Consider the following 24,134-nt stretch of genomic DNA (forward strand, 5'->3'; position numbering starts at 1 on the left):
GCTGTGTCGTTCGATTTCAGCCGCTTTAATAGAAGTTACAGGAAGTGTTGTAGGCGCTTCTCAGGAAGCTGCAGAGTTAAAAATGTGTGAACTTTTACATGGAAGTGCTGATCAGTGTCAGTGGAGCTGAGGAAGCAGCTGCAGCTCAGCAGCCTGTGAGCTTCCACCGCTCTCACACATCTGGCGTGTCCACGCTCCAGCGCTAACAGGAAGTCTGCGCCTTTTAAAGTGCTCCTGCAATGGAAACGTCTGAAACAACGGGCTTACCCCGAAGTTCTCCGTATGCAGTCGTCACCTCGAAGCATGACAGTGTGTGTTTGCACGCCATTTATACACACACACACACACACACACACACACACACACACACACACACACACACACACACACACACACAAAACCCCGTTCAGCTATCTTAGTGAGGACCTACATTGACATAATGCTTTCCCTACCCAGAGCTCAGCAACCTTTAACGCCCAAACAGCCATTTAGACCCAGTTTCCATGGAAAAGAAAACTCTGGGAGCCGCAAACACTTCATGACATCTAAAATGAAAATAACACTGTTATTAATTTTTACCTTTATGCTTTGTGTGAACAACTAAAGTGTTTTGCTTATGAAATACATGAAGTGCTACAGAGAAATATAACAAAAAGGAAACAAAGCCGTCATCCTTGTATCACCTTTGGGATTTCGCAGCCTGTAGCGGAGCCTTGACCTGAATTTTAAAAACAATTGGAAAAAAGCACTATGCTGCTAAAAAATGAAAAATAAGTATTTGCAAAATATCTGCATAAATATTTATTTTACGTGGTTAATGTGTGTGGCGGGGCGTGGTCTGCAGCGCCGCTGTAGGGGAGGCGGACGCACCTGAGCGGCATCTGCAATCACGCCTCGCCGGCTTAACGTCTGCGCTCTCTCTGCTGTTGTGTTGGTGTGTGTCGGGCTGTGAGCTGCAAAGCTACACCCGGCTGTTTGCGTGCAGCAACAGTGTGTGAAGAGTGGTCAATAAAGAAAAAAGCGTGTTCATGCAAACATGGTCGGGTGCCGTCCCTCTGCAGACCGCGGCTGTACGAAGTCGCTAGTAAGCGTCATCTGTGAGGCGTGAGCGGTGTTTGTTTCTACCACTTGGCCTGCCTGGGCTTGAAAGTCTCGATAAATGCACAGCATTTCACCGGGTACGGTTTATGCGAGTGTGACGCTTATTTTGAGCGATGAAAAATAATAACATAGTTTTATTTTTATATTTCAAGATCACAATAATCTTTAGAACAACAAGTTAAAAAGAACTAACACAAATAAAATACACTTCAGTTAAAGACTTATAATTTTTTTCCAAACCACGTGGAGCCGCAGTATAAGGACTAAAGAGCCGCAGGTTGCCGACCCCTGCCCCTTACCCTAACCATCAAAAATGAATGCCTCACCCTAAAGTTAACCATAACCTAATTGTAACCCTGACACTAAAACCACAGCCTCAAAAATGCCTTTAAATGCCTTCAAATTTGTGAGGATCAGGTTGTGTGTGTCACAAGTGACTGTTGGTTCTCACAAAGATAGCTAGACGGGAACACACACACACACAGTCTCAGACGGGGTCTCTGGATTTAATGTCTCCCCCAGGAAAATGTTGGAAAATGTCATCTTTCCTGTTTTGTCCGATAAACAGTCCATGTGTGGACGAGTAGAAGCCTGAACATATTCAACCGAGCGTGCGGCTGCTTCATTATCTTATCAGCTCCTCTAATCATCAAGCGCCATGCAGCGGCTGAACTCTAACCGATGTGTTTAAAGGGGATTTCCACGGGCTGGGAATATATTTAGCAAGAAATGAGTAAAAACACAGGAGATGGTGGTGGTGGGGGTGTCGATGAATGATGCAGGGTCATCCTGTCTGGAGCCCGGCCCACAATAGCCCCTGATTCTGACTGAAAGGCCCGACTCGCAGGGCCACAGCCGAGCAGTCAGCTGTGCGCCGGGGAGAAGAAGAACGGCGTTTCTGTTCCAGCAGCTCACCTGTAAAACCCTCCTGCTGCCTTTTCATCAGAGTTGTTGGCTGCAGCCTCTTTCTGTCAGCGTGGCTCAGAGCTCTCGCTGTAAAGGAGAGACAGCGAGAGCTCTGAGAAAGAAAAAAGTCCAGGATCAGCTCGAGCCCACAGCCTGCGCAGCGGCGTGATGGTCCGAAGCCGACCCGGCCGCTTCCTTTTGTTTGTGCGCATGAAATAAACGTTCTCATGCTGAGCACAAATCAGTTTGACTCGTTCTGATCAGCTGGGCAGCCTGCTGCAGCTCTTATCTTCATAGTCACATTTTATTTGGTCTGCCACGCCCTCTTTCAAACCCGGCGGCTGGCGAGCAGCTGTGTTAATGATTCTCACACCTTCAGACTTTCAGGTAGAAACGATCAAACCTGAATCATGTATCGTGAATCTGTTTTTTCCTGCCTGCTCCAGAAACCCTTTTGGTCTGTGAGCGTCACAGCAGCTGCTGGTTTCTCGTTATGTTTCTCGTGAACAGTCAGTTTGGTCGGTCGGGTGTCTCTGCTCGCGTGCTCGTGGCTCGTTTAGCGGGAGGTTGCATTTTTAGGTCTCCACGTGGGAAACGGCCAAATGCTGCCCAGAAATATCAGAGAGTAGCTCGACAACGAGTACCACACACGCGTGAGCGCCGCGACGTGCGCTACAGTCCACGGGGAGCGAGGAGGCGTGCAGCAGATGGTCAGAGCGCCGCGTTTAAGGACACGCACACGTTACCAAACCTTCTTACTTTCACCGTGTGCCGCAGCTGCTCGTACAAAGTGTGTGCGCGCAGCACTGAGGCATACCACTCCATCGTAGCGGCGCACCCTGAACTTTGACCTTCTGAGTAAAAGTGTAGCCGGAGCAGAGGAATGTGGGACCGGCTGATAGGAAAAACAGGCAGGAAAATACGAGCGCATGAAGCTGGACTGAAGAGACAGCCCGGCGGGCGTTTCTGGACTCGGCCTTAGCGTTCTGTTTGCCGCCATGTTTTCAGGCGCCAGAAGCGACCTCGTTTGGATGACATGGCGGCGTGCTGAGTTAGCACAGATACCTGCTCATTAGCGCTGAGCAACTTCCAAATGAAGCGCTTGATCTTCCCCCAGGTTCTCGGACGCTCTGTTAGTGCAGCTGACCTCGCAGCAGCTGGAAGCGAGCAGGACGCCATTTTGGCTAAAAAAGCGAGAGAAATCAAAGACGTCTGAGTTTGTGTGTGCAGTGCTCAGGCAGCCGGGTCACGGTAGTACGAAGAGCGTGGAAAAGAAGCCAACTGGGCTTTGAGTTTGAAGGTGTTTGAGCTCGTAAGATGTCCCAGTTTCACTTTTCTCCCTTTTGACTAAACGTAGTCTTTAAAAGTAAAGATTCTTTCTCCATTAATCGAACTTTAAACGGTTCTTCAGGGTTAAACGGTTAAACTCTGGGTTTGATCGTGACTCCTTTTTTTAATCCTCAGTTACTGGTTTTAAGGCGGGGACGAACAAACGTGTGAAATAAACCGACCGGAGAACATCTGGATCATCGCTGAAACGAAAACAATAAAAACAGTCAAACCAAAGTAACGCCGTGACTTGCTGCGTCAAACAGGATGTGGGGGCGGGGGTGGTTTGGAAAGGAGCCGCATATCCCGACCCCCACCCTTCCTCCAACCCACCCCCAGCATGCCCGACATTCTGCCTCGCGCTTGTGCGGCGGGCAGAAATAGACAGCGGTGGGAGGGAAACTCGAGCTGAAGTGCGAGGACTTGGGCGGAGCAGCCGTGTTTTCTCTGCCTGTGAACTACGAGCTGAGCAGCAGCTATGATGGAGCTGCAGATTCCAGTTATCCTGAAGTGGCGGCGTGGTACAAAACGCACGTGGATGCTTTTAGTGACAAGACTTCTTCTTCTTGTGCAGCTTTCCAGCTGACCCGTCCTCTTCCGGCTCCCCGTCAGGTCCCGGCATTCCCCTGAAATAGGAGAGCAGCTGTGGGTCAGCCTCTCCTGACACCCACCATGACGCCACAGACCACACCCGGCTTCCTTAAATATCCCGATACCTGCCGCGCTTCCTTTGTGTCTGGTGATGGGTCACAGCAGTCTGGCACATCTGCTCACATCTGCTTTTACACAGTGTAATAAACTGGAACCGTGTGGCTGGAGCTGGTGTGGGAGTCTGTTGCCATCACACATGTGCATAACGATGATGATGATGACGAAGGTTTCATTAAATGTTAATGACATGAAATGAAAACAAAGCTTTTATAAAGTGTTATATGTGCATAAAATCTAAAGCCAGGTCATTTTAGTCCATTGGTAGCTGGTTGCTAGGTAACATGGCATCATGTCTGATCAGAGGTCTAAGGTGTACCTGTGTGCCAGGTGTGCTTGGTTGACTGAACCGAGGTTTGGGGGCATTATCATAAAGCTGCGTCAACACAGGAAGTGACCAGAGAAAGTCGATGATGTCAGACAACTGCGGGTGAAAAAAATGGAAGCAAAGTGGGCGGGTCCTAAGATTAACTTCACACTACTTCGAGGTGAATGAGCCCCGCCCCTCCCTGAGCCTGGTTCTGCTGCAGGTTTCTTCCCACTGTCACCAAGCTCTCGCTCAAACGGGACGTCTGGAGTCGTCTTCACCGACGAGCTCGAGTCCCGGCTGATTTCCTGTGAGATGAAACCGTCGTCATTAACGCCTTTAATTGTTTTTGGACAACAAAGAGCATCAGGATCCTCCGGCAGCAGCTGTGAGTCACTCTGGGTTTGATCAAGCTGTGATGGGATTAGTCAAACACAGGCAAGCCATTTCGTAATCCCAGCAGGCCAACTGGCCAGAGCACCAAACCAGTAACGGTTCGCCAGTCACTGCCTTTTATTGTCCTTCAGCGCTGATGGCGTTTGACATTTAAGAAAAGCTACGAATCCGTTTGTGCACAAGTTTAAGGAAACGAATAAAGAACCAAACAAATGTTGATAAGTGCTATCCATAAAGACCTCGCCACAGTGGGTCTTCCCACAGTGGGATGGAGGCGTGTAAACCACGCAGCTTGTTCACTGATACTGGAACAGCCCGGAGCAGTCGGTGTTCATGTCTGACCACCAGCTACAGGTGGGTGGAGTCTGGGTGGTGTAACTCGGCGCTGGAGTAAGCGAGCTGCACGTCATCGTGCGCCTGCAAACCTGAGCCTTTCTAGCCTGTCAGGAGTCTCCCAGCACATTTCACCACATGTGATTCCTGCAGTGCATATTTGGGTGTTGTTGAATTATGCAGCTAAAATAATGAAGATGTTATTCTTTGCAACAACGTGGAGCAAGTATGCAAGAGGAGAAGCCGTGATTGTGGCTCTGCAGCTGCTGTGAAGGCCTGTTTGTGTAAACGAGCGAGAGTTCCAGCGAGAGCACTTTAACCCACAGACCAGTGATAACATCAACGATATCGCCTCATAAATACAAATTAAAATGTAAATGAATAACCGTCGGCCATTTCCATATTCCTCCAGGTCAGCTGCTGCAGGTAAGAGCTCAGTCGGCTGTGTTTGTGATCACATAGGTGTCGCCTCCGAGTCCAGCTCCAGGCTTCATTTATGTAACGCATCTGGTTCAGCTCCAGTGATACTGACACAGCCTGCATCACTTAGTGATATTACTGTAGTTACCTGCAATGTAAAGCACCTTAATGTCACTGTTGTCGTGCTTTGATGCTGTATAAATAAAGTTGAGCTGAATGTAGAGTCAGACACGCTCCCTGCGTTCAACGGTAACCTGCAGACCGATGAAGTCTGAGCTGGGTCTGGCTGATCTGCTCACAGAGTCCAAATCTGCTCGTTTCAGAGCTTCAAACAGGAAGAATCTGTTTAAGCAAACTTTGATCTTTGGAAGGAAGTCCGACTTGGATCATTTATTTATTATGAAGTACGGTTGAGTCAGTGCTCCGCAGCTAACATTTTATCTGTCCCACGAAGTGTTTTTCCTGGCAGAGCTCCTGCAGTGTCTGCACAATGGGACCAACAGGAAGTGGAATGTCTCAGCAGGACTGGCTGAAATTACATATTTTATAAAAGCCTCCAATCTGCTATTAGAATAATGTTTTTTTTTCTCTAAACAATTGTGTAGCGTGATAGAGAGGAGAAGGCGGCTCTGCTCTGCTCAGTCAAAGTGAGGCCTGAGCTCGTTTTTGAAACAGGAAAGAGTTTCTTCTGCTGATGAGACTCGGACTCCAAAAAGCAAACGACTTACTGAGCTGTGACGTTTGCATTCTCTTTGATTTTAGTGCTCGTTCAGCATCGAGCTGCAAATCTCTACCTTCAACCTGTCCTGAAATGATCCCATAATCATGGTTCACGTGCTCACCAGCACCTGGTCGAGCTGGTTCCAAACCTGTTGTTTTGTTGTTTGAGGTCAACTAACAGGAAATGTTGAGCATTAGGTGAATTTTGTCTGTTTATGAAATATGTGTAGAAGATGAGGGTTCATCGTATGCGTGTCCAAAGGAAGTTCTCCAGTTAATGTCATTGTGTCCTCGGGCAACACACTTCACCTACCGCCTACTGGTGTTGGCCAGAGGGGCCGATGGTGCGATATGGCAGCCTCGCTTCTGTCAGTCTGCCCCAGGGCAGCTGTGGCTACACCTGTAGCTGCCTCCACCAGTGTGTGAATGTGAGAGTGGAATTGTAAAGCGCTTTGAGGGCCCTGAAAAGCGCTATATAAATGCAATCCATTATTATTATTATTATTATTATTATTATTATTAATAATAATAATAATAATAATAATAATAATAATAATAATAATAATAATAATAATAAATATAAGACGAGTGCAGGTGTGGTCATGATTTTCTGTCTGTCCAGTAAGTGATGAAGGCAGAATTGATTAATAGACCACATCCATCCACCACAGCTGCAGTCGGAGGATGAGCTCTGCGTCAGCTGGTGGAGGAATCCTCACAGCGTTGATTCAAACGGCTACAATGAGGAAATCAATCAGCGACCAATACGGACGCATTAAACATCCCGGCCGCAGACGCGTCGCTTCACAGTAACGTGTCGGGGATTACGCCGCTTCCCTCCGTTCACGTCCCTGTCGACCTGAAAGTGACGAAGCTCGGTGCAGTCACAGTGGGAGGGTGTCCACGTCTCACCGCCGCGCTCCGTGAAACACGTCCACTCGGTGTGCTCCCTTTGAGCCGCATCCAGCTCGTTGAGACTCCACATTATGGTGCATTTAGCTCACGTTCCGCTTGATGATCGCTGGAACTGCCCGTCGCCTCGCCAAGAGTATAAAGCTGCGTTCGTACTTTTAAATGACAAAGGTAGTAAACACCTTAAAAGGTTACTTGGCAACAAGAGGCGGGACTGTCGGTCAAATGAACTAATGACTGCAGGAGTCAGAATTTAAGAAAGACGTCCTGAGCAGTCCGAGTCCTCGGTGCTCTCCCGGCTCTGCTCGGTGATAAATGTTCAATTTTTGAAAATCTGCTGTGCTTCAAAAGGGGCGGGACTTATGACACAATTTACCTGGACGCATGGACTCAAAGCCTGACTGGAATAAAAATGCTTTGTGTAAACGTGCCAAGAATCTGTTCCTCCAATCAGGAGTTAGATCATCAGTTTGACAGGTGTGCGTTATGTCAGCCTCACGGGGACGCGTGGCGATCTAGTCTGAAGACGTGAACATGGCTGCTGAAGGGTTTCCCTGATCCAGCTTTAAATCTGTGGAGGCGAGCCCGCCTACGCGTGGCGTGGTGCCCGCCGGGCTCTGTTGGTTTATTCTGGGCGAGGCTTGAATTGTGCTTTTCTTCGATCCTGTCAGAGGCCGCGTCGTGAGCAGAGCAGGACTTTCTGGATCCTGTTCAGTCTGAAACCCGAAGCCTGCTCCTGTTCTCGGTTTATCTTTACCTGATCTCTGTCTGGCGTCTCTGGCGGACATGTTTTTGTTTTCTCCCTCACTTCCTGGATAAGTGATGGGGTCAGACGTGCAGAAGTGATTTGTAACCTAGCAACCAAAGGATGCGGTGGGCGCGTCCAGCGACTCTCATCAATATGCGTAACTTTTTCCACATTCGGAGCGTCTGCTGTCTTTGCAAACGTCACACCGACAGTTTCCACGAAACAGTAAATGAGTCGAACAGCTGCTCGACATCTAAAAACGGCTGTAAGATGTGAACGTTCTGCACATTTTCACTCCCGTGTTGTGAAAGATGAGGACACGTCACCATCAGAAAAGGAACAGCAGCGGAAAAATGAAGTTACGAATCCGACCGCCGTCTCCCATCTGATTTTAAACAAACTTCAGTCAGGTTTCTGACGCTGAAACGAATAAAAACACCCCGTAACGACGGCGTGCTCGTACCCTCAGACCACCCTCGCTCACTTCTGATGCTGACCCGTTATGTAAACCGGTCTTGTTGGTGGGGTTGCTGCTGTCGGGGGTAAAGAGTTAAGTGCTTCTTAGGAAACAGCTCAGAGACCGTTTAGCCTCCCTGAGTCATGCTCCAAGTGCGTGTGTCGTGGTGTTGATCTGGTTGCTAGGCAGCAGCATGCTGTAGAGCTGGAATGGACCTCGATAATGGAGGAGGAGGAGGAGGAAGATGGGGGTTGTTTTGGTTTCAGTGAAGCTTGAGTTTAAAATGGAGATGATGAGCGTCATTTTTCAGCTTCACAGCTTCAGCAGATTGGTCTTATTGTCCTCGTGTAGATCACAGCTGCGTTTATAGAAATCAGGACTTTTCATCTTTTTTGATGATTTTGGAGATTACATCAGTCCAACATACTGTCATGGATACAGGAAGGAAACCAGTCATTGAACTTTCCTCCTCACTCTGACTTTACTCTGACGGTGCTTCTTCCTGCAGTCGTCTTCGTCTGTGTTTAATTTGAAATGGAAACGTGTGTTTTGCCTCTGAGGCGGCAGCCATTGCAGCGTGTGCTGCTGCTGCCGCCGCTGCCGGCTAGTTGTTATCAGGCCCTCAGAGATTTCCTCTGACTGGGGGAACCATGTGACCATGTGACTGGGGGAACGTGTCGCTTCAGATCGGTTGCAGATGTGTGGACTTGTTTCTCAGACCGATGGTGGAGTGTACACCAGAAGGTGATGGGCTGAATGAAGATGCGTTCAACTTTTCTCTCAGTGTTTGATGGTTCAGTTTCTCTGAGGAGCCTCATTTGAGCCTCATATCTACAGTCTGTGTTTTACCTGCAACAGGTGGTGGTAAGTCCCGCCCCCTAAGTAGACTACTGTGGATTTTACACCCCTGAAAGAATTAGTTGGAGTATAAGTGGATGCTGTGTTGAGAACTTTCAGTGCTTCACCTGCAGTCAGACAGGAAGTGAAGCCATTACTTTACTTGTTGCTCTTCCACCTTGATTCGTGCAGCTGTGTGACTTTGGTGTTTCAGTGTGGATGCATACAAACAGCTTTCATGTGGATGACTACATGTACCGTGTTCTGCGTTGCAGCTTACTGGAGGTGTAATCCTGGGAGTGGCCCTGTGGTTGAGACACGACCCCAAGATCTCCACCCTGCTGGGTCTCGAATATGATGGAAACCACGCCCCCAGCACCTTCTACATCAGTACGTACTCATCTGTGTCTGCTTCATGTCACGTGTGTGCTCACCACGTTATGCTCCTGTCTGTTCATGAATCTTTTATTTGTCCAGGTAAAATCTCACTGCCCTGGTTCATGGCAGCAAAGGTCAAAACAGTTAAAAACAAATCAGCGGACTTTCCTGCCGTCGTTCATTGTTAGATATGAAAGCAGAAGGATTCATTTAGTGCTACAATCATAGGATGTATGTGAAACATTAGCTCGGTGCAGGTGTGATTCGCACCGATCTGGACCAGGATGCACCTGGTTGTGTAGCATGCAGCTAGACATTGGAGCTGAAAAACATCCCGTGTGAACTACAGATGCTAGCTAGCAGCTAGCCTTGAGATGAAGGATAATTCTCCGTATTCTTCCTCCTGTATTTACTTTTGCTGCTCCCACCCCAGACACATGGTAACTGGACTGATTCTTATAAAGCGCTTTTCTACTCTCAAAGTGCGCTATACAACACCCAGTCACACCCAGTCACACCAGCACTGACTCTAAACTGAGTGCTGTCTAACCACATTCACACTCCGCTGGACGCATCAGAGAGCAACTTGGGGTAGATACTTGGCATGCAGACTGGAAGAGCCAGGGATCGAACCCCCAACCTTCCGATCAGTAGGTGACCAGCTCTACCTCCTGAGCTACATCCACCTCCTCCACACATCTGGCCGGTGAGCAGACTGAACATGGTCACATGGTTTGTAGCGACGCATTTTTGGTTCGCTTGGAGTTCACGGGACTCGAGCCAGAGTGAACCAACTACAGGTGTGAAAACGTCCTCGGTGTTTAGCAGCTCAGTAACTTCCAGTCAAAATTGGCCTGTTAGTGCAGTGACCTCACAGCAGCCATATTATTGGTCACATGATGTCATTGAAAATGCTCCAAAAGGCTCCAACAGCACAAACACGGTGCAGGTGAAGCTAGCAAACAGCTAGCAGCTACAGCCACCTGTCCGTCAAAGAGGCCACGCCCCTAATAATGCAAACTTTAATACAATTTAAACAGGTGAGTTATAGAAGCAGGTGTCATGAGGAAGGAAATGATCCACAGAGACCAAACAGTTTGTTTCAGGCTGTAAACATGTTTATGAGGACTGACTCGCTGCTGCCCCTGCTGGTTAGGACTGTCCTCTGTGAGCACCTGCTCACCTGGTCAGTTTTGTGGCAGTTTTATTGAGCTCATGATTAAATATATTAGTTAGTGAAGCCTTCATGTTCCTAACACTTAGTTTATGCCTATTTATTAGACACTATCAAAGTTTAACGTTGTTATTTTAACATTAATAATGAATCAATCGTGCATCTGCCTCACAGACTGAAGTAGTTCCACTTATCAGGGCATAAATAGTTTATGTGGATCTATCAGAGAAACACGTCAGCTCGCTGCGATGAAAGCTCACCGTCGTCCTCCTCGCTCTTATTAAAGCTGAGATGAAATCGAATGGGTTTAAAACGTTGGACCAAAGCCGTGCAACAGATGTTCTGAAGAACGTCCAGATGTTCTGAAGAACGTCCAGATGAGGTTGTAGCGTGGTAGGAGGGGCCTGGGTTTGAACGCTGGTGGGGTCCCGCTGTGTGGAGTTCTCAATGTGCTTCCAAAGATTCCTGGATCAACTCCTGTGGTTCTTTCTTGGACCAAGAACCAACAAAGGAACCTGACCAGAACTTTAAATCCTCCCGACACACGACTAAAACATCCTCGTCCTCCAAATGTTCGGCTTCTTTAATTGCAGTCGTGGATTTTTGCAGCTCAGTTTTCTCTGACTGAAATCATGAATCTGGACCGCATGGCTTCTAAGCCTTCTCACATGTTTCTGAGGCTGCTGCTGTGAGTTTAAGTCACCGGAAATAAAAACACGTCCGGCGAGCGGCAGCGGCTCTGAGCGGCCACCACGCCTTGTAGATGAGAGAGAGGCTGCTGCAGAACAGCAAAGCCGCTCAGGCTCGACGCGCTGCAGCGCGAGGATGACGGTATCGTGTCGGGCGTCAGCTGGGAACGGGCTCAGGAAACGCTGGACAGTTGGAGGATGGAAAAAGTTGATATGATGAATGTTATTTCCTGCTGAGTCGCACAGATTCAGGGTTTGGCGTGCCTGATCTGTGAAGCCAGAGCATGTCGATCCCGCCTGCAGCTGCTGCAGTGATGGAGGGGGGGGGGGTTCTTGGCCCACTGCAGGCCTCTTTGTACCAATCAATCATAGTTTGAATACCACAGGGAGAGGCAGAGTGTTGCTGCTCACCATGATGTGCATCACTTTATGGACACGGCTTTCCGTTCTCTAATGGCTGCAGGAAAATGCTCACGCAGCGAAAGCCAGACTGGTTTTTGAACATCCCAGTGAGTCCAGTGCAGAGAGGCGGGCCCATTTGTGCTGTGCAGTTCTGTCACAAACACACAGTATGGAAGCTACTCCTGTTGGTGGAGCATTCAGAGCCCACTTTTTAAGCTGCTTCAGCTTCCCCGCAGTTGCTGCTGCTTCCTCTGCAAGCTGCTTTGCAACCCAACAGCTCCTCCTTTTCATTGTAACTTAGTCAGTGTGGTCATCCAGAGGAGGAGGCCAGGTGTGTGCTGGCGCAGGTATCATGGCAGGTCCTGGGGCCGTGCTGCCGTCTGACAGAACCATCAGAGGACGACACGAATAGGTTTTGTAACGGCGCCATGTTGCAACTCGGGTGGAGCGTGGGATTCGCAGCATGAATGCGGTTGTCATGTGACACAGTCAGGTGGAAGTGAAGCTGAACGCTCTCAACTTCTCGTGGTATTCATGACTTGTAGGTCAGAGGCTGTTTTGAGAGCTCAGCCCGCCACGCCCAAACCAACAGCTACTTGTGATCAGCGCTGATGGAGCGCACACAGGCCGTCACGTGATCCCGTTTAAAAACGGCTGTGACGAGATCCGAGTCGTTCCCCCGTCTGTGAGTCATCTGCAGGGAGTAGAGAGATGAAAGCTGGCATTACAGGAAAAGCAGAACTGGTGTGATTTAGCAAAATAAAAGTGAGGAAGCGTCTCGCAGGGAAAATAAAGGCGTGGCTGTTTGGACGGCGCCGTCGGGCTGTGGTTGTTAAAGGGGAAAAGCTTCGCTCATTAGAGAGGATCCACTCAGGGACTTTCTCTGCAGCGGCCTCGATGATTGCACCCTCGCATTACATAAAGCCTCCCTCTCATTCCCGAGGAGGGGAGGAAAAAACACTGTCGGGCTAGGAAAAAATTCCTCACTCGCTCCTGCTCCTCCTCCTCCTCCTCCTCAGTGGCCCCCCCCCTCCTCCCCCCTCCTCTGCGAGACTTTCTTCTCCTTTGCTCGCTCCTGCTTTCCGTCCCCATCTGGTTGTGTTTAGCGTTCAACTCAACTTATTTTTCCGCGGCTCCATCGCCATCTTTCCCCTACATCTGTTTCTCTCCTTTCTCCCGGCGCTCACAGACACGGTGACCCTCCTCTCGCCTTTCTACACGATTAAACACATGCACACACTTTAAACTGTGTTCTGAAGCAGCAGCAGACGCCTGAATAGTCGCCTTGAAATGTGCTCATGATTCTAAAAATGAGTTTCTCTTGAATTCTGGAGAAACGAATGTTGCTCAAACCCGATTTCTCACTTCCTCCACTGCCGTGCTGCAGATTTCTCAGTGATGAGGAGTCAGGGGTTTGGTTTCCTGCAGGTTGCGTAATCTTTTGTTGCAGTTAGTAAGAATTTTATCTGACCGTACAAATGCCTTTTTTAAAAATCAGGCTTACTGGAAAGAATAAAGAAGTGTAACCTGATGAGTCAGACGTAGATTCATTTTGTAAACCTTGCACTGGATCGTCACCAACAGCTCTTCTGTCTTTGTCACGAAGTGGAACGTTGAGAATTTTATTTTGAAATGACTTCCTGTCATGTACTTCCTGTTCCAGTGGTAGATGTTCCAATTAGACATAAAGTTTCTGACAGTGTTTTTTCTACTCTTGGATCTGAATGATGTCACAGAAACAGGATAGAAGCCACACCCTTTTTTCTTTGTGAGTTCTAGCCAATTAAAAGAAAGTTGTCTCAAAGAGGGAGGAGCTAAAATGGCGTGTTGCGGAGGATGAGCTGAGGCCCAGTGTCAGAGGATTATTTTGAATATTTCAAACTGTTAATCATGCAAAGCTGCTCTGTAAGAGTCCAAGAGTAAGAACGTGGATCAGAATAATTCCTCTTTGCATAAGTCGTCTTTGAGAGCTCAGCTGCTGCTGATGGAAAGTTGGCATGGCGCTCGCTCGGAGCTCTGGAGCGAGGCGTTAATGGCGCTGTGACGCACATGTAGAAGAACGGTATGAATATGCTTCAGTTCAAGAGTAAGCTACTTACCTACTCTTAGTTCATCTGCGAGGCCCGTGTATGATGTAATAATCATTATAATGACTCTCAGTGTGAGTGAATGCTGTTAGCGGCAGAGGCTCGTGGCGAACGTTCGGTCTGGGACGACTGAAGTTTTGGTCTGAACTTCTCTCTCACGGACTCCATCGTGAGCTTTGAAGCTCTCGCAGATCTTCACACCTTGATTGTCATTCAGCACAAACGTCCTCGGTCTCTGCGACTCTTACAAGACACTGATGTGGAAGATGAAAGCCCTCTGTGAGTACTGCAGTCTCACAGAAACCAGGTGTGTACACGATAAAAGACCTGTCGACAGGTGACTCTGACGTACTCTGATTACATCCTGTGGAAACAGATGCCTGATGACAGTCGCGCAGATAGATCGTTTGTTTATATCGAAAGTTTTAAATTATGACTCGGAACCAAATATTCTCCTTTATCTTAAACATAACATTTCATATTTGCAGTAAACTTTATGAATTTAAAAATGCTGAATGTTTAGGGCGGGGCCTAGTTGAGCTGTACCCAGGTAAATGTGGAGAGCATTTGCTGAAATGCACCTTTGTCACAGTAAAAGCCTCTAAACCCTCTTTTTTTCTTTTCCTTTTTTTTTCTTTTTTTTTAAAATCTCCAGTAAATGTCTGAGGACACTGGGGCTTCAGGAAGTTCTCGTGCTCTCAATCACTTGACTCCACTCAGTTTCCTGTTCAGCAGCAAGTCACTCACACAGCGACCCCTCCAGCACCCAGAGGAGTAAACTGAGCCCCCTGGTTTCACGTTGACTCCCACAAGAGTTGAAATGACACCGACCTGTCAGGAAGTCCCAAAGAGTCCCGCCCCTCGGCCACATTCACGGGAGGGACCAAAATGGAGCAGTGTTAAATATTCCACTACGTGGGGAATTCATTTACTGAAAACCTCCCCTGACAACAGCCTGCGTCACATCCACTAACTTTGCTCTGTAGTTTTATTTTTAGTGCCTTTCTGGGTTCGTGCTCAAAGGTACAAAAATGGTGCATCATGAACTGGGAATAAAGAAATGAAACCACCACCCGGTTCGTCATGTGACTGCGTCACTGTGGCTAGTTCTTATTAGAGAGCATCCAACCTTTGCAGGTGGATCTGCAGGAGACTCGTCGCTCTGATGCAGAAACCTCCAGATTAAACGTTCCCAGGTAACGCACATCCAAAGACGTGCAGATTTATTTACGGAAACTTGCTGATGCCCACGCATCACGTCATCGCTGTTTAAAAAGAATTTTAAAAACGTTTGTCATTTCTGTTCTTGGGAATACAGAAGTTTTCTTAAATGACACGAAATCAAATATTACATCAGAAATTCCCCTTTTGGCTTTTTGTTCTACTTCCTTTTCCAACCAAAGAAACCACGTCTGCTTATCGCAGCTGTTTGTGTAATTTTGGTTTCACTGAGTGAGTGAAGGCGCTGCCTGCAGCTGGTTAATGCAGTCACAGATTTTAAAATGCCGTCGACTGTCATAGACTCTTGAAGACTGGCTTCAGTAACCCTTGACGCTCTCCTGAGGCTGCTTACAGACCAGAACGACTGGCTGTGCTTCAGGAGTGCGCGAGGGTGCTCTCTGCAGATACCCCGAGAAAAACGCACAAACTGCTCTAATGGTCGCCAAAGCACGACTTTATTGATGCATGCTGAGGTTTCACAATTTGTCATTGAGGTCGTCTTTATGGGGGAAAAGGGTTCAGGCAGGAAGCGTGGGCACCGCCATGTCTGCGTTTCTAGCATCAACCTTGAAGTTCCACCTTAAAGGTCTTTATCGCTTGTTCCATTGTGGATTCAGGGTTTCCTCCCGAGGCTGGACTACTGTATTAACAATAGCTGTAATAAAAGAAAAAAGTAACAGGAAGCAGCAGAAGGGAAGGTTTCCACCGTACGATGAACAATCCCCAGATGACTTCACACATGGGTAAAATATTTGGAGGTTGGGTTATAAAGGCTTGATCATCAGAGGGAAATTCCGAGGTTATTTTCAGCAGCGAGCGGAGAAACAAACGGACGACGGCGGAAGCAGCGACTCTGTGCTCATCAGAAAAGACAAATGATAATAAATCTAAGGCTAACCCACAGAGAGCCGGGTGGAGGCAGATCTCCACCCACCACCACCAAGTCCTGCTCACAGGGGAGAAGCTGGTCGTGCCGCTGTAATCAGACTGAGGCAGAGGCAAAGAGCAGAGCTTACAGGCTCTACTGACAGACAGTGACTGTAAGGGTGACGTCTGTGGACTCACGAAGGTACCGTCTGTTTTCTGGACGGTTGAATCAAAGTTGTTGGAGCAGACGAAGTAAAGATTTCCAGGAGAAGTCTGTGGGGGGACTTCAGACTAGGAGACGAACCCATCAGTCTAAAAGTTGAACCACGGTTACATTTTTAACTGGATGAAGGAACGAAGCAAATGTAAAGGAACCAAAGTCCTGAAGCTCCAAAAGGCCAACATCCTGAGAGTCCAGCGTCCACAGGCTGTTCTGGTTCTGGACCAGGGCTGCCACAGATTGTTTTTGCGATTCGTCAACTAATCAGCTGATGCATCCATTAGACATGAAACAGCTTATTACAACCAGCATGCATCTGCTATCAGTAGCTTACAGCTTGAAGTGTTTCAGTGTATGCTAACTAAAAATAAAGAGCAGATGATAGTTTATCAAACTTTTAATTAAATTTCCAGCTTGTCTCGGTGGAGTTTAATAAACTCGGCCGTCGGTCGTGCCCAAATTCCTGGGCTGCATCCTCCCGAGGACCCGGCCTTCGCGGTCTACGTGGGCCGGGTCCTCAGAAGGTCGGGTGGGCCGGAAGTAAACGGCTGTGAAATGGGACGGTCCAGCCTTCAGATCTGCGTCACCGTGTCTTGGTGGAGTTTAATAAACTCGGCCGTCTGCTCCTTGCTGTCTAAAATATAACAGGACACTGGCGTAAACTCTTGACCGTCTCACACTTTTCTGTTTGACGTTTATTCAGCTGTGTGAAAACCACCCGGGGGATTAATAAAGTTTTATTTAATCTAATAACTTTAATCTCAGCCAAACCGATTTACTCACGAACAAATAAAACACTAAAAAAAGCCCAACAATAACATTTTTAGGTTGTCTAAGTGACTTATATATCACGTTTAACCTGAGTAGCGAAAGACGGCGGTGATCTGAAAATGATTTGCCGGGAGTTTGCGGTTCTCGGCCGCTTCAGTGACCCTCGAGCTCCCGGTCAGCTGTCGAGCTGGTGGGTAACAGACGTCTCCGAAAACGTCGAAGCACTTTTGCAAATATGCGATGTCTTGATAAACCGAGCAGATATTTGAGGTTTACACAGCTACTTTCTCGCCTGAAAATATGTTAAAAGCTTATTTTGTGACCCAGAAAGATTAGTAAGAGTCATTTTAAAACTAACTCGCTGCTGCCATTGTTGGAAACGGGAATTGGCTGGGCCGCGCTATGAATCCTGGGATATGGAAAGGGTCACGAAGGTTTTACACCAGACCCATCCTTCAAATCTGGGGAAAAGGATTGGGAGGAGTCTTTGAATTTGGACAGTCTTCGTCGTGTCGCTGTGACGTAATCAGCCTACAAATGCGGCCTCCGAAGGATGCGGCTCCTGAATTTGGACACAGCTACGATGCCGGAGGTTGCTTCTTCTTCTTCTTCTTCGGGGTTTAACGGCAGCTGGCATCCTCATAGATGCAGTGCTGCCATCTTCTGTTTCAGTCCGTTATTACACTCTTAAATCCTACTTATTCCTGCGTCTTTCAGGATCTTACAAAGCTTCAAGTGACGCGTCGACTATTAAATTAGGCGTCGACGATTTTGAAAGTCGACGTAACCGTGGCAGCCCTATTCCGGACATGGTTTGGTTATGAAACACGGACCAGAAAACTGATACTATGCAAATTATGCAGGAAACCGGCCCCCACCACAGACTCAAACACTGCAAACCTCTTCAACCACCTGCGCAAGAATCACATGACAGAGTATGCAGAAAGTTTACGGATGAGAAGCAAAAAGAGCCGTCAGGTGCTCAAAATAAACCTCAGACTCAAACGTTAGAACAGGCTTTTCCCCGCAGCACGCCGTGTAATAAACACTCACTAAGAGAACGGCGGCCGTTTGCATCGGTCAAAACACTCGACTCCAGCTACACGACACGCAGCTGGAAACACTTCACGCCAGTCGAGCTGCCCGAGATTCACAGAATTGACAGAAAATGCATTATTGTGGGATTTATATCGTTATCGGGATGAGAAATGTCTGTCGGGATATGAGCGTTTGGTCATATCGCACAGCCCTAGTGTCGGGTTTGGCTTTCACACTCTGACCAGCCGTGAGTCATTCCCGTGGGATTAGAGACAGCGGTCCCTCTTTGGCGGGCTCCACATCCTTCCGTTGGTCCAGGTTCTGGTTCTGCTCGGCGTAGTGGCTCAACAACCACCTCTCCACCTGCTGCAGCTCGCAGAGGTGGTGGAGTCTGTCCGAGACGGCCGAATCGAGGATAACGGCGATCTGATTGGCGAGGAAGGAGTGGAGCTGGGAGCGAGGGGCCTGTACAGATGCAGTTTTATGTTTTCTCCAGACAAATAAAAATGAGAAACCACGGATTCTTCCTGCGGACGTTCGTCTGTAACATCTGAGAAGATCTCGGCACAAAGCCGAGGATCTCACATTCCATCAGCTCCTCTTCCTACGGAGCAGCTGAAGGATGGAGCAGAGAGGCTGTAATGGAAGCAAAGCCATAAGAGGATTAAATAAGGAGAGACAGGAAGAGACATTTAAGTAAATGCATGGTTGAGAGCATAATTCTGAATGAGAGAAAGCATTACGCAGAGAGGACGGACTGATGGCCGAGCGCCAGGAGAGCGAGGGATGAAGAGCGGCAAACCGCCAGGAGTTTGACACCGGAGAGCCGTAATGGAAGAGATGGAGGGAGCACTTGCCAAGATATCGATTTATAAATTACCCGCAGTTTTGTGGCTCCGAGCTTAAAAAGAGAAAGAGGGGGGGTAGAGCAGCAGTTAGTGGTCCAATAATTCAATAATGTGTGAGCTGACAAGCAGGAAGGAGGGCGGGGTGAACCTCCCAAATAAAAGCATCCGAGTTGAGCTTGTGTGTTATTTTAATAAAGAAGGAAACGACTGAAACTAAACTCAAAGGAAATTTTTGAAATTTTCTTTTTTTACATTTTAGTTCAGAGTTTTGTTTTTTATTATTTATCGTTGATGTCATTAACTGTAAGGTGGGTCTAAATGTGGCGCTCCATCATCTACGTACAGTCTGTGGGTTCCACAGCTGTTGAGGATAAACATTAATGTAGTTCTTTAGGCTTTTATTGTGAAAAGCAGCGTTTGTGTTGTGCCACTGTAAACGTTGTGCGTGTTTATAAAGGCGAGCTGTTGCCACGGCCGTTATCTTGAACTTTGCTGTCACTGATTTATCGGCCTTTCTTTCTTGCTGTCGCCCGTGATGGCGACGCCGCCGTCCCCGCTGCGGCGGCCTCGCTCAGTGTTTGATTACATTTGCCGGGACGACAATTTGGAATCTGTTTGGGTTCGACTTCCTGTTGTGTCTGAAGCTGCTCCGAGGGCCTGTCGTCTCTTCTTCTTCTTTGTGTTTATTCTGAGCTGAATGGTGTCAAATGTATTTGTTGGCCTTAAAGCGTGAAAGTGAGAATCTGCAGGAAATAAGAAGATTTGTGCGTCTCCAGATTTTTCCAGTGAAATTGCTCCTGTGAACTGGGATCATGCTGTTCTTTAGTACGAGCTTTAACATGTTGATTCTAACATGCAGACTTTCTCTGATGCTGTAAAAACTTCACTGATAACAGACACGCTCACAGACTGGAGCTCGTTCACGCTTTTCTTCCCATCGTCCGTCTTTACCAGGAATTCTGTGGAAGCTTTAGGAAAAGTCTGTTTGGTGCCCCGATGATGGATCCGTGTTACATTACAGAGCTGCAGCTTTGTGTTAGAAACCGAGAAAAGTGTGAACATAACAGGAACATGACTCACCACCCTGGCATGAAAACAAAAGTGCGCCATCTGCTGTCCGCCACGCGTCACTACACGTGTTATAAAATGAGATGTTGTGCTGTCTGGTCCAGGATGACTTCCACCCCTCTCGTAACGACCATCTGTCTGTGTTCCTGTCTAGGTGTCCACATTCTGATCGCGGTCGGCGCGGTGATGATGGTGGTCGGCTTCCTCGGCTGTTACGGCGCCATCCAGGAGTCGCAGTGCCTGCTGGGAACTGTGAGTCACACTGAAGCTTCCCTGTGGACTTTCACACCTGCTAATCGTTTTAATATTTCTTTGTGTGAGACGGTGCACGAATAATGATGTGAAAAGATGCCTCGCACCAGGTTTAGCTCCCGACTCATTTCCATCTGCAGGCCCACACAGCACGAAATAAACTGTAAGATATCAGGACACATGCTCAAGCATCCAGGCAAGGAAATCCCAAAAAGTTGAATCTGGACATTTTCAGAGAAAAAACCAGTGGCGGCTCCTGAAAAAAATCTCAGGGGGGGCAATTTTTATGATATCGACTAAAATGACCCATTTAATGAGTACATCAAACAACACAATTTTAATTTGTTGCTAGGTGATTAACTCATACAGTGATACCTCATGCCCACTAGATGGCAACACACAACAGAAAGCTTTCCTCTAGCTACATAAGTTACAGGTAGAAAGCGAAAGAAATTAGCATCCAGTAGCCTTTAAGCAAAAATGAATGTGTCCACTTACTCATTACTTAGGCTACATCAATCCAATGTTGTGTGGTGTAATCAAGCAACAATATAAAGCCGGCTGCATCATATAAATCAATATGCACAGCCTGTCAGCCACGACTTGCGCTGGAACCAACTCCGACAAAAAGTCCTGTTGTATGCTTTTGACTTCTCCTTCGTTGCCTGGGTTAGTTGAATTTCGGGCTTGTCAGGTCCCAACTCTTTAACTTGCAGTTTTTCTGCCATTGTCCTTCTGGCAAAAGGGTAGGTTAGAAGCGATCTAACCGAATTTGGGGGAGGCTGTGCCTCAACCGTTAACAATACCGCTGCCATCGTCTCTCTCTGACCTTATAGCTCACTTAGGCTACTGACTGAGGTAAAATTCTAGAACAGCAAATCTTCGCGCGTTTTCTGCAGGGGCGCAATTTTAAGCGCCCCCAAACCATTTAATTCAGCGACGCTGATAGGTCAAATATTTATTATTTTCCCCTGGCAACCATTTAATGATAGGCTATTTCGCTGCATATCAAGGGCGCTTTGACGAGCGCCCCAGAAGAAGAAAAAAACACCGTTTGTTGGTTGAACTTTAATGAGTCAGCTGGTGAAAATGTTAAAATACGCCTGGCTGTATATGGGCACACACATAGTAAAACTATCATTGATGAATTTTTTTAAAAATATATATTTTTACTCCTCCACATTTGGGGGGGGCGGAGCCCGAGCGCCCCCTATGGGCCAGCCGCCACTGGAAAAAACGCTGATGAAGGTATCAAGCATTTAGGAATTCAAATCCCTTCCTTATTCTCAGACTTGTTTAAAGTAATAAAAACAGATTTAGAGCGATGCACAGTCCTGCCTCCGTCTCTCCTGCGTCGCATCGAGAGTATAGAATGAATGTGTTACAGAGACTTTTATACCTTTTTCAGATGCTGCTTATAAACATTCCCAACTGTACATTTGATAATTTAGATAAACTTTTTTCCAAATTGATACGGCGAGGCAAACGTCCAAGGATCAAGTTTCAAACATTAAAACTGTCAAACTGCAGGGGGGGGGGGTCGGCTGTTCTACGAGACTCCTGACTGTACGGATGCGGGATCGGTCTGAAACTCAGTGGCTAAACACTGAGAAGACAATATGTGAAAGATCGCTGGACTCCCTGCTTTTTTTCTAACTTGTGCGTACGGGGGAACGGACGAGGCTCACACTAAAGATTTGGCGCAGAATCAAACAAACATTTGGTCTTCCAAAAGAAATTTCAATGTTATCAAGCCTCTCCTCCCTGCAGGGTTTTTCTCCTACTGTGGAAGACTTCAGAGCAGGTCAAATAACAGGCGTCATAAACTTTGTCATGTTGTGAGGACCTGAGCTCATTTGAACAGCTGAGACGTCGGCTTCAGCTTCCTTCTTCGGACTGTTTTAGATTTTTGCAGCTAAGAAGTTTTTTGACAAAACATAAAGAATGGAGGCAAGTTTGGAGCTCTCAGCCGTCGAGGAAATATCTCTAAAATATTTCAAAGTAATTCCTCCCCAAAACTGATCAGTCATTTCTATAATGCATTTATGAGTTTCAATACAAGTGCAACTTTGGATATTAAGGCAAGGTGGGAAGCTGAGACTGGCACTCAAGTCTCAGAGCACACCTGGGAAGAGGTGTTCGGTGAGGCCCAAGTCTCCTCTGAGACTTGGGCCTCACCGAACACCTCTTCCCATCTGGTGACTAAATGTGGGCTGTGGAGAGAATTTAAATGGAAGGTGGTCATGAGATATTTTAGACCCCCAGAGATCGTTGCTAAAATGAACCAACTCCCGACACTCGTTGGTGAAATTGTGGTACTCACTTAGGAACCCACTCACACATATCCTGGTCGTGTCCAAACATTAGCTCAGTTTGGAATAAAGCTCACTACAGTTTCCCAACAACCATTAACAAAGGACCAACAGTTAGTGAGTCTTACCAACAGCAAAACAAAGTCTCGTAACAATCTTGCTCACAGCAGCACTAAAGTGTATCACCATTAAATCATGACCGGCCTTCATGTAATATGTGGATTGATAAAGTAAGATTGATCAGATGGAGGGAATAACATCTGCTCTGTGGATGCAGAGAGGCTTGTTCAGTGAGCGATGGCCCATACATGCTTATTGTTTCAATAATCCAGCAGAGGTTCACTTTTTACTGCTACTAAGATCGTCTTATTTAATATTATCTGAAGTTTGTGCTTCTACGTTGCCTGCATCTGTTCAACTTGTGAACATTGACAAGTTTAAGCTGCAAGGTTGTAAATTATAATAAAAAAGTTATAATAAACGCAGCAGCTGCACGGTTACCTGCACGGTTACCTGCACGTGTTCTCTGAGTCGGAGCTCAGGTAGAAGGATGCTCGCGCTCACCTGCTGTGTTTCTGGCCCGTCCTGCAGTTCTTCGCCTGCCTCGTCATCCTGTTCGCCTGTGAGGTTGCAGCTGGAATCTGGGGCTACATGAACAGGGACACGGTGAGTGTGCACGCTGACACTGCAGGTTAAATCGGGCATCCCAAAGTACGACCGCTCTCTGATCGGGAAGCGTTTGGTTCTGGTTGACACCTGGGATTAAACATGCTTCATATAATCAGCAACCACAGACTGTACTGAGGATATGACCCAAAATTCATATCTCGATATTCTTTACCTTGTGTGAGTTATTAGTCATTAGTGTGCTTCTGTCACCAGGCAACAACTAATAACTTTATTTAAACTTTTGCAGGTTACAAAGGAGATGAAAATCTTCTACGACAAGGCCTACGACAGCGCAATTAACAGCAATATGCAGGAAAAGAACAATGCCGCCACCCTTGTCCTGAAGGCCTTCCATGAGACGGTACAACGCAGATATATAACAAAATGATCATGTGAATATTGTTATATATCAGCAAACACTGAGAACACGGTGCATGAAAAGCGGCAGAGCTGTGATAATCACACGCATGCTTTGAAGTTCACGTACAACTTGGACGTGTTGAATTTGGGAATAAAAGTTGGGAATACCAGGTGAGCTGACTTTGGAATTAGCAGAAACTAAACTCCAAATCAGAGAGATGCAGGTAGACGTCGGGTTGCACCACGCCCTCTGTTGGAGCGTCTCGTCTGTCACCGCGTTTTCACAAGAGGGTGGAGCCCTGAGTTATCGGCTAATGCTAGCTAACACGAGACCCTCACTAAGACAGAAACCTGCTAATCACAAACATTAAGTCCGAATCTTCAAACTTCACTCAGCAAACCGGAGCTCCGCCCTCTGTGACGGCCTGTTAGTACACTGACCTCACAGCAGTCGTGTTTTTTGTCACATGATGTCATTAAAAATTGCTCCGACAGCACAAACACGGTGCAGTTAGCTGAGGTGCAGCTAGCAGCAGACACCTAGCAGCTACATCCACCTGTCCGTCAAAGAGGCCACGCCCCTAATAATGCAAACTTTAAACCT

General features: G+C 47.3%; 1 protein-coding gene across 1 annotated transcript in view; it reads left to right on the plus strand.

Moving 5' to 3' along the window:
• Nucleotides 1-24,134, plus strand: part of LOC120721388 (CD81 antigen-like) — a 30,128-nt gene that overhangs the window by 1,942 nt on the left and 4,052 nt on the right. The window contains exons 2-5 of the mRNA XM_040011677.1: nucleotides 9,450-9,564; nucleotides 20,092-20,189; nucleotides 23,093-23,167; nucleotides 23,418-23,531. Of these exons, the coding sequence (XP_039867611.1) occupies nucleotides 9,450-9,564; nucleotides 20,092-20,189; nucleotides 23,093-23,167; nucleotides 23,418-23,531 (402 nt within the window). The remainder of the gene's footprint in view (nucleotides 1-9,449; nucleotides 9,565-20,091; nucleotides 20,190-23,092; nucleotides 23,168-23,417; nucleotides 23,532-24,134) is intronic.

Source organism: Simochromis diagramma, unplaced genomic scaffold (genome assembly GCF_900408965.1).
Source record: "Simochromis diagramma unplaced genomic scaffold, fSimDia1.1 OVJJ01000603.1, whole genome shotgun sequence".
Classification (NCBI taxonomy): Eukaryota; Metazoa; Chordata; class Actinopteri; order Cichliformes; family Cichlidae; genus Simochromis; species Simochromis diagramma.